We start from the raw sequence: 10,705 nt of genomic DNA on the forward strand, positions 1-10,705 counted from the left end.
CTGAAGATTTTTTCTCAGTCCGTGTGTAGGTTGTGTTTTTGCTCTTTAATAAATAAAGTCTTTTGATGAGCATAAGTGTTTAGATTTTTATGCGGTCCCAATTACCAAAATTTTCTTCTGCTATTCGTGTATTTGTAGTTACGTTCGTTAGCCTTTTTTTTTTTTTTTTAATTAAGCCTCATAGTTTTTCTCCCATGGGCTTTATAGTTTTAGGTTTAACATTTAGGTCTTTGATTCTGCTTATTGTTTTCTTGATGGCGAAAGTAAAGATATCTTTTCGTATATGAAATAAAATCTCATCCATAATTGACAAATACGTTAAGTATGTCTGTAACTTATATAAAAAAAATACAGACATATATATCTATGTATGCAGATGAAGCATGTTGAGAAGAGAATGCAAGAGAAATGTGCTCACAGACATTTCAGCAGCACTAGAAGGCGTCCATTTGATTCGGTTTGTAGTTCTCTTAGCCTCCTGAGGTTCCTATTTTGTCTTGGGATCAGTAACTGGGGACCCTCATAGGGGAAGAAGGCTGCTGCTGTGTGTTTCACCTCTGCACTGGCAAGGCTGTGCCCCTCTCTGATGTGAAATGTTTGTCACAGACCGAATCAGGTTCAAGAAGTTATGTTTTTAGGGAACTGCACTTAATGGTATGGACTATTTGTGACTGTTAAAATTGTTTGGGTGTGAAGATGGTTCGCTTCAATAAATGGTTAAGTGCTTTGCTTTTTATAAAACACTATCTGAAAGTTAGTGTTTTTTTTTTTTTTTAAGGGATCTTTTAAGGGTCTTGTTTTAGTTTGTGTCTCAACTCTTACAAGTTACTTATTTCTTGTGCCAGATTTGATCTCTAACATTCTTTAAAGCTGTTCACTTGGTATGTGAGATTAATTAAATCAGTCGTTAAAATTAATGAATTTACTTTTAAGGTGCATTTCACTTGTTTGAGTCTTCTTGGGGGTGAGATGGTGATTAAAAGGGATGCACTGTAATTAGAGTATGCTGAGTTACTTAATTTTACTTTTCAGTGTTCCTAAACCCAAAGGAAAGAAAGCCAAAGATACGAAAAAATCTGTCAAAATACCTGTTGAGCCACAAACAATGGTAGGTGTAAATCATATCCGAATTCTTTTACTGGACCTTGTTGTTTAAGCACTACAATGTTCTAAAGATGTTAACATGTGTCTAGTGAACCTTTCTGCCTAAAGGCTGCTGCAAAGTTGTGTACCCTTGAGCTTTTAGTTGGCAACCTTAGCATTTATATATGTGCTGCTATCATTTTTCCTTCCTTACAGTAAAAAGCACATTGATCAGACTGTGTACTACAACAGTTACTCTTTGGTTTTCCACAACTTTGAAATCTAAAGCCTTAGTGACTATAACTACATGTGTGTCAAATTCTGAAGATTAATTATGAAGCACAAACTATTCCTCTAGTCTGTGTGGTCCATGCCATTGATTGTCTCAGAACTGGTGTAGTCGATGGTATTGGTTAGTGAGATTTAACTTCCCAGAATACCTACCTTTGTCAAGTGTCTTGGTACCTGTCCATTTTATTAAAACGTCTTTCTTTTGTAATCGTTTGATGTTTCATCTCAACATTATATATAAAACACTGCACTCTGGTAATAATACTTTCATTTATGATTCTTTCCCTTCTCAGGGTGATGTTCTTATCAGCTGTACAACCTGCCATGATGAATTTCCTTCCCGGAATAAACTTTTTGAGCACTTAAAGGCCACAGGTCATGCAAGAGCACTTTCATCATCATCTTCCTTAAACAGCGTAGCAGGTAGTCGAAGCAAGAAAGAAAAACGTAGAAACAGATAGAAATTCTGCCAACGCTTTTTTTTTTGACTGTCTCTAGATTTCAAAACCAAAAAAACTGAACTGAAACCATCTAAAGAGTTAAAATTTCAGTGATCTGCAATTTGTTGCATTGTGGAAGATTATTTTTTATCTTGTAAAAACTTTTTTTGGTTTAATATATATTTTTTAAACATTTCACTAGTGATTGACTGAATTCTGCTCTTGCCATTTGAATTGACTTGAATGTCCCAAAACAGGTAAATATTATAAATTATGCACTCTTGATTTCTGTTGGCTCATATGGACAGAAATGTACAGAGAGAATTAAATTATTTTAACACACATAAATGCCCCTTTCTGGTTTATGTTACGAATTTCATACTATTATTTTATTATTATTATTTAATGCTTTTATATTTTGTCATGCATATATATGTGTATACATATATATGCATGACAAAAGCATTAAATAATAATAAATATATAATAGTAATTATATATATATTTCCTCAAGGACAATGATTGATAGAAGCTGCTTGGACATATGTAGTTGTGTCTCAAGAAGCATATCTCTTCAAGGTAAAATTAGGATTTAATTTGATATTTTACCGGTAATTGTAAATAAGATCCATCTTTCTGGCTTTCCTTTCCATGGTTTGGATTGTGGAGGTAGGTGGACGCGAATTGATTTATATGACACTTCCTTCCTGGGCATGATGACAGCTATAAAGTATGATGCAACAAGGTAGCAGATGGTTCAAAATTTATACTGACTCTTCAGCAAGTGGTATCTTCTGCCTTGAGGCTTTTTTTTTCCTTTACTATTTTCAGAAGTTTTTTATTTTGTTTTTCCCGTCATTCAGCAGGGAAACACTTTTTTAATGGAATATTTCTGAATAGGACTGACATATATGTTGTAGCAAGGATGAATATTAAATTAATAGAAATATGGATAATAGTGTAGTCAAGTACACTGATCAGTGATGAGTCCACTTTTAGGAAGAATTAAATAGGTAAGTCTTTTAATGGGTCTTGAAAGTCACTCTAAGCTCACTAGCTTGCAATACATATTTTCTGTTCAGTGAAGTTTTTTCTCTCAGTGGGTTTGTAATTATGTTTGCGCTCTAAAACAGGAGCTCGTAATGGCGTTTTCCTTTCCGCGTGCGTTGGGTATCTTACTTGGTGGCATTGATGTTGCAGAACAGCTTGTGTTATTGACCAAAAATTGCTGTTGCAATCTTAAAATTTTTTTTTCTTTTCCAATTAGAGATATGTATATCTTCCTTTACCTTCTTTTTATTTCTCTAACTTCTACCACTAATTCATCCTAATTTTTCTTTTTGTCCCCATTTCTTGACACTGTCAAGGGGGAATACTAGTCAGTTTAATGGTTTTGTGTCTTCTGATCTTCCCTTCCTCCCAGGCCTCACCTGAACACTCTTCCATCTTCCTCTGATTTGAACAGATAAATGGGCCTTAATTATGAATAAGAATATAATGAATAGGAGGACATACTGGTTACATGTTATTGTACTATAGACCTCACAGGAAGAAAAGTGTCCTGCAAAGGTCTGCTTTATTTTATTATTTATTATTGGTGGCAATATATACAACCAAACATATCCATTCACAGTTTCTAGTTGAATAGTTCAATAACATTGGTTATGTGCTTCACATTGTGTCACGATTCTCACTATCTCTACCCATATTGTTTCATCATCATTAATTTAAGCTCCCTGTCCCTTAATCTGTGCTTTTAATTAACTGTTGTCAGATTCTTTATAAGAACGCTATACTCAAGGCAAACATTTTTTATTAATTGTGCTAAACTGTTGTATTGTTTAATGACGGCTTCATAGGATATTTTGGGTTCAAGGTTTAAAGATGACTTCTAGGCATTAGTTTCAGGAGTTCTCCCAGTCTGAATGAATCCAGTAAGTCTGGCTTTCAAATGCGTTTGAAGTTCTAGTTCATGCTTTTCCTCCTTTTGATCAAGATCCATCAGTTTGGGTCCTTGATCAAAATGTTCAGTAATTGTAGTGGGGCACTGTCCATTCCTTCTGGTTTCATGGTAATGGCGGTCGTAGTTTATGGAGGCAATTAAACCTGCAGTATGTTTCCTTCTCCGATTTCTTGGTCTCCATCTTTCTTTGCAGTTCCAGGTGAATAAGACTAATTGTTGTCTTGTGGGTGGCTGCTCCAAAGCTGTTAAGACCTCAGTCACTACTCACTGAACTAGGAGGAAGAACAGAAACTCTAAAAACAGTGTTAGGCTAATTGACTGGATAGACCTACTAAGCCATGACTCTAAAACTTCAAACCAAGGAAACTAACCTCACGAAGTGTTCAGTTGTACCTGAGTAGTATCAACAGATGCCGCTTTTTAAGTTTTTTGCCGCTGTTGTAGTTGTAAAATTGTATTTGTCATTTGCCCCCCCCCCCCCCCCCTTTTTCCTGGTATACAGCTTTAATGGTAACAGCTACAATTAGTCTGGTTGTATAACCATTGCCCTTGTTGTTGTTGTGTGCTGTCAAATTGATTTCAACTCACAGTGACCCTACAGGACAGAGCAGAACTGTCCCATAGGGTTTCCTAGGCTGTAATCTTTTTTTTTTTTTTTTGTACTTTAGAGGAAGTTTTACACAACAAACTAGTTTCTCGTCAAACAGTACACACATTGTTCTATGACATCGATTAACAACCCCACAACATGTCAACAGTCTCCCTTTTCAACCCTGGGTTCCCTATTACTAGCTTTTCTGTTCCCTTCCGCCTTCTGGTCCCTGCCCCAGGGTTGGTATGCCCCTTTAGTCTTGTTTTTTTCCAAGGACCTGTTCAATCTTTGGCTGAAGGGTGAACCTCAGGAGTGGCCTCATTACTGAGCTGAAAGGGTGTCCGGGAGCCATACTCTCAGGGTTTCTCCAGTGTTTGTCAGATCAGCAAGTCTGGTCTTTCTCTCTGAGTCAGAATTTTGTTCTACATTTTTCTCCAGCTCTGTCCGGGACCCTCTGTTGTGATCCCTCTCAGAGCAGCCAGTGATGGTAGCTGGGTACCATCTAGTTGTACTGGACTCGGTCTGGTGGAGGCTGTGGTAGATGTAGTTCATTAGTCCTTTGGACTAATCTTTCCCTTTTTTCTTTAATTTTCTTTATTCCCCCTTGCTCCCCAAGGGGTAAGACCAGGGGAGTATCTTAGATGGCTGCTCACAGGCTTTTAAGATCCCAGACGCTCCTCACCAAAGTAGAATGTAGAACATATTCTTTATAAACTATGTTATACCAAGTGAGCTAGATATTCCCCAAGATCATGGTCCCCACATAGGGCGTAGTTTTTATGGGAGCAGATCACCAGATCTTTTCTCCTGTGGAGCCTCTGGGTGGGTTTGCACCCAACCTTTCAGTTAGCAGACAAGTGCTTAACCATTGAGCTGCCAGGTCTTTTCCCATGCTTCAGACCTTTATTTTCCTTTGTACTGACCACGCAAGTATTTAGTTTATTTCTGTTTCATGTGAGGGTTGATTGGGTTACTTGTCACTTTTTTATCTTGATGAACAAAAATGAACCATAATTTTCAAGAGATCTTTATCAATTGTGATTGGAAGTTAGGAGGTCTGGTTTCTAATCCCATGTGGTATTGATGAATCATCTAACTTCTTTGACCTTCATTTTCATATCTCACGCAGTGTTAGGACATTAATATTGTCTTCATTTATCATACAGGATTATTATGAAAATCAGCTATGATAGTATACATGAAATGCTTTTTAAACGCAAAAACTTTATACAGAATAAGTTAAATCTTGCTCAGTTAAAATATTTGCAGATAAAGGGTATACCTTGAATTATGTGCATTAAGTTATAGAAACTTGCTTCTTAGTTTGCTTCTGAAGAGGAAAACAAGAAGATATCATATATTTTGCCAGGAGTAAAATATCATTTTTAGTGGCTCATAGACATTTGATTTCCTTTGATGCCAGACAATATTCTAAAATACATGAGAACAATTTTATGTTGATCTCCGTAAAGGTCAGTGGGAATTGCCTGTCTTGACTGAAGTTAGCTCAGATATGGAAGATGCAGAGAACGAGTATACTGGAAGGAGGGGGCGAGGGGAATCCTCATTTCCTCTCCATAATTCATTTAGTGCTACCAAAGCTCGGCTACTCTATAGAGCCCAGCTAGATTTGCCTCTGTTTCAAAATAGGAGGAGTACCCTAGCCCCAGTGAAGCATTTTGCTGATTCGTAGCTTTGGTCACAAGGGCGAAAAAGCAGGACTGTGAAAGAATTCATGGAAGATCAGTTGGCCTAGAGTTCATATCCTATTGATTAATGGTGGGGAATATTGGTATTTTGGTATCATGGGAATACTTAATAGAAGGATTTTATGAGGAGTTTTATTTAAATCCTTCACCCAGAATTTCCAGATTGGACACTGCTACTCTAGTAATTGTAGAAGCTCATCCCTAAACTTGTTATTTAACTAATATGGGATATAAAATTCTCACAGTATACTGTGGGCTCATCTTGGAGGACCTGAAACCCATGAGAATGTTCTCTGTTACTGTGTTTGTTTTAGCCTAACTTTCCACATAAAATAATAGGGCATTTTAACCCTTATACATAATTTTTATAAACATAATACTATTTCTGTGGTACAAGTTCAGTTTCTTATAATCTGAAGTGCTAAAGTATCTTTAGTCAATATGTTGATCCCATTCTTTTTTTTCATATTGTGCTTTAAGTGAAAGTTTACAAATCAAGTCAGTGTCACATACAAAACCTTATATACACCTTGCTATATACTTGTAGTTGCTCTCCTCCTAATGAGACAGCACACTCCTTCTTTCCACCCTGTGTTTCCGTGTCCATTCAGCCAGCTTCTGTGCCCCTTTGCCTTCATATCTCCCCTCCAGACAGGAACTGCACACATAGTCTCATGTGTCTACTTGATCCAAGAAGCCCACTCCTCACTAGTATCATTTTCTCTCTTATAGCCCAGTCTAATCCCTGTCTGAAGAGTTGGCTTCGGGAATGGTTCCTGTCTTGGGCCAACGGAAGGTCTGGGGACCATGACTTCCAGTGTCCCTCCAGTCTTAGACCATTAAGTCTGGTCTTTTTATAAGAATTTGAGGTCTAGATCCCACTGCTGTCTTGCTCCTGCAGGGATTCTCTGTCGTGCTCCCTGTCATGGCAGTCATTGGTTATAGCCGGGCACCATCTAGTTCTTCTGGTCTCAGGCTGACGTAGGCTCTGATTTATGTGACCCATTCTGACTCTTGGGCTCATGCTTACCTTGTGTATTTGGTGTTCTTCATTCTCCTTTTGAGCCCATCCTTTATCTGTTAAATTTGTTTAATGTCTTCAAACTAAAATGATAGGTTCTTAAAAGGGAAAGCAGATGTGGTTGTAAATCTCTTGTTTAATGGAAGAGAAAGCTGACGTCCGGGAGATGGGAATCCCACAGCCAGAAGCAGGTTAGAGGCTGAGCCCAGGACCAGAATATGGTAGGTTCCTGGCCTCCCAATTCAGTAGAACTTCTGTTATTTTCTAAAATTTGATGCATTAAAAAAAATAAGATTACTTTTGAGAAGAATCAGGATAATTTTAAAGGAAAACTAGGTGGAGGGGTGTGGACTTGTCCTATAAATATCAAAATAGATTATAAAGCTATAAAGGTTAAAGCCATGAGTTGTCTGTGCCGGTGTAACATGATGAGAATAAAGAACCCAGGAACTAGCCAATGCATATATGGAAAATTGATTTTTGATACCTAGTGGCAAGTAGGTGCTGGGAGTGGCAAGTTATTTTTATGGTGGAAAAACAATATAACCCCTATCTTAACACATTTCACAAAAAATAGGCTAGATGGATGTCATGGATTGAATTATGTCCCCCCAAAAATATGTGTATCAGTTGGGCTGGGCCATGATTCCCATTATTGTGTAGTTTTCCTAAATGTTGTAAATCCTGCCTCTATGATGTTAATGAGGGAGGATGGGCGGCAGTTGTATTAGTGAGGCAGGACTCAACCTACAAGATTGGATTGTGTCTTGAGGCAACCTCTTGAGATACAGAAGAAAGAATTGAGCAGAGAGATGGGGGACGTCATACCACCAAGAAAGAAGCACTGGGAGCAGAGCACATCCTTTGGACCTGGGGTTTCTGTGCCCGAGAAGCTCCTCGACCAGGGGAAGATTGATGACAAGGAATCTTACTCCAGAGCCGACAGAGAAAGCCTTCCCCTGGAGCTGACACTCTGAATTTGGACCTGTAACCTACTAGAACATGAGAGAATAAGTTTCTCTTTGTTAAAGCCATCCACTTGTGGTATTTCTGTTATAGCACCACTGGATGACTAAGACAATGGATTAAAGGCATAAATATGAAAAGCAAAAATTTTAAATGAAAATCTGTAAGATTATATTCATGATTTGGCAAAAGGGAAGGTTTTCTTCAAGACCCAAAAAGCATAATACTTATAGGAAACTATGACTGCATCCAGTTGAAAACTTCTGTAGAACAATAGACACCTTAAGTAAAAAGACAAGCTAAAGATTGGGAGAAAATGTTTGTAACTGTTATACATAACATATTGCATATGATAAAGGGTTAGTGTCCAGAGTGTGCTAAAAGAAAAAAACTTTTAGCAATGCGTAAAACAACACTTTTTGGACTCAGGAACCCTTTAAACTCTTTAAAAATTAAGGATCCCAGAGAGTTCTTTTTATGTGAGTTATATTTACTGTATTAGAAATTAAAGTTGAGAAAACTTAAAAGTATCAGTATATTCAAAAATAACAGTAATAAGCTCATTACATGTTAATATAAATAATGCTTATGGAAAATAACTTTTTAAAAAAGAAAAGTTTAATGAGAAGAATGATGTTATTTTATAATTTGCAAATCTTCTTAATGTCTGGCTTGTTAGAAGACAGCCGGGCTTTCCTCTCTGCTTTGGCAGCCAGCCTGTTGCTGTATGTTTTGGTTAAAGTAGATGAGGAAAATACAGCTTCACACAGATAGGTGACTGGAAAGGAAGGCCTTTTGACCCCTCTGAATGGGTCCTGTGACCACACTTAGAACTGGTGCATTAGAAAAATGGGCCAAATATCTGAATAGAAAAGGCTTGAGTTAAAAAATTTTGAAAAAAAGATCATTGTCACAGATAAACAGGGAACTCTGACTTGTTCCATACTTACCAGATTGACAAAATGTAAAAAGTCTGACAAGGTCAAGTGTCGGTGATGATGGCAATCCCGCAAGACATTCACTTCTTTTGGAGTGAAAAATTGGCTCAATTTGATGTCTATGAAAGTTGAAGCTGTGCCTACCGTGTGGCCTGGCAATTCTAGGTATATACCTAGAGTTTCATTTTTCAAAGCATGGACAGCAGCATGGGCTTCATCAGAAGGCTGTAAGAAATGTAGGCTCAGGCCCCACCCCAGACCTGCTGAATCAGTATCTGTAGTAAACGAGACTTCTCAGGTGATTCATATGCTCAGTAAAGTTTGAGAAACATTGTCCCAGAGAAGCCCATGCACATGTGTGCAGAGTACAAGGATATTCACAGCTGAATTTTGTATATTCAAGAGAAGCTGGAAATAACCTAAGTGTCCATGAACAGTGACCACAAAAAGTAGGATCTATTTATAAAATGGCAGACAATTGAGCAGTTAAAATGAACGAGCTTGATTTGTGGTATCAGTGTTGATTAAAAAAGCTCACTGCTGTTGAGTCAATTCCAACTTACAGTGACCCTATAGGACAGGGTAGGACAGCCCCATATAGTTTCCAAGGCTGTAATCTTTATGGAAGTAGACTGCCACATCTTTCTCCCATGAAGTGGCTGATGGGTTTGAACCAAGGACCTTTCAGTTAGCAGCAGAACCCTTTAACCACTGCACCACTAGGGCTCCTTATCAATGTGGATATTAAAACCTAACCCATTGTCACGTCGATTCCAACGCATAACGACCCTGTAGGACAGAGTAGAATGCCACCATAGGGTTTCCAAGGAGCAGAAAGTGGATTCGAACTGCCTCCATTTTGGTGGATTTAAACTGCTGACCTTTTAGTTAGCAGCCATAGCTCTTAACCACTGTGCCTCCAGACCTCCTCAGTGTGGATAGATCTTGAAAAAAATTGAATGAAAATAAGCTGTCACAGAAGACAAATTGTATGGCTTTCGTACAATTTTAAAAAATACTATGTTGACTGGTGTTTATGTGGAGAATATAGAAGCAATGGGAAAGAGATGCATCATCCAGGAAAGTAATTGCCTCTGGAAAAGGAGGGAGAGGAATGGAAACTGTACAGTAGCTACAATAGGGATCTCATCTGAGTTGTTATCTTTTTTTTTTTAAGATCTGAAAGAAATAATAGGTACCTGGGAGTTTATTACTCTGGTTTTCGCTATGAAATACCTCAAATGTCCAGGAAAATACAAGTTAATGCCCTTAGGAGTGGGAAAAATTGTCACTACTTCCTAACAGAATACACACCTGCATGAAGGGGGACCGTAAGCACATTGCTGCAGAGGCTATGACTTGTTTCTCCCAATGTTCTTTCTCCCCTTCTTAAAAATAGAACTCTGCTTTTTTAGTTGGGCACAAGTAATATGAAGATTACTTTTCCAGCCTCCCTTCCAACTAGATGTAAGTTCTGGCCAGTGATCTAGGCAACTTTTGGGATGTGTTGGGAATTTTTTTTCTTTCCTCCTGCTGGCTTAGATTAAGGGGTAATGGCTGGAGCTCTAGCAGCCACCTGGGACCATCAATCCTCACATGACAGAGCAATAAAAGAGTAGGAGCTTCAGTCCTTGATACCTTGGAGTGACTCTGCAAGTCCTAGACTACCTGCCTCTGCACTCAAGAGAGAAAACCTGTATTA

At 38.0% G+C, this 10,705-nt stretch overlaps 1 protein-coding gene across 2 annotated transcripts in view; it reads left to right on the forward strand.

Moving 5' to 3' along the window:
• The window catches only part of DNAJC21 (DnaJ heat shock protein family (Hsp40) member C21), a 28,833-nt gene extending 26,627 nt beyond the window's left edge, over positions 1–2,206 (forward strand). The window contains exons 11-12 of one of the 2 annotated variants that reach the window (XM_064271182.1): positions 1,033–1,108; positions 1,668–2,206. In XM_064271182.1, coding sequence (XP_064127252.1) covers positions 1,033–1,108; positions 1,668–1,835 — 244 coding nt within the window. In that variant the 3' untranslated portion in view covers positions 1,836–2,206. The remainder of the gene's footprint in view (positions 1–1,032; positions 1,109–1,667) is intronic. The other variant, XM_023545413.2, reaches the window with a different exon arrangement.
• Positions 2,207–10,705: the final 8,499 nt, after the last annotated feature.

Source organism: Loxodonta africana, chromosome 2 (assembly GCF_030014295.1).
Source record: "Loxodonta africana isolate mLoxAfr1 chromosome 2, mLoxAfr1.hap2, whole genome shotgun sequence".
Classification (NCBI taxonomy): domain Eukaryota; kingdom Metazoa; phylum Chordata; class Mammalia; order Proboscidea; family Elephantidae; genus Loxodonta; species Loxodonta africana.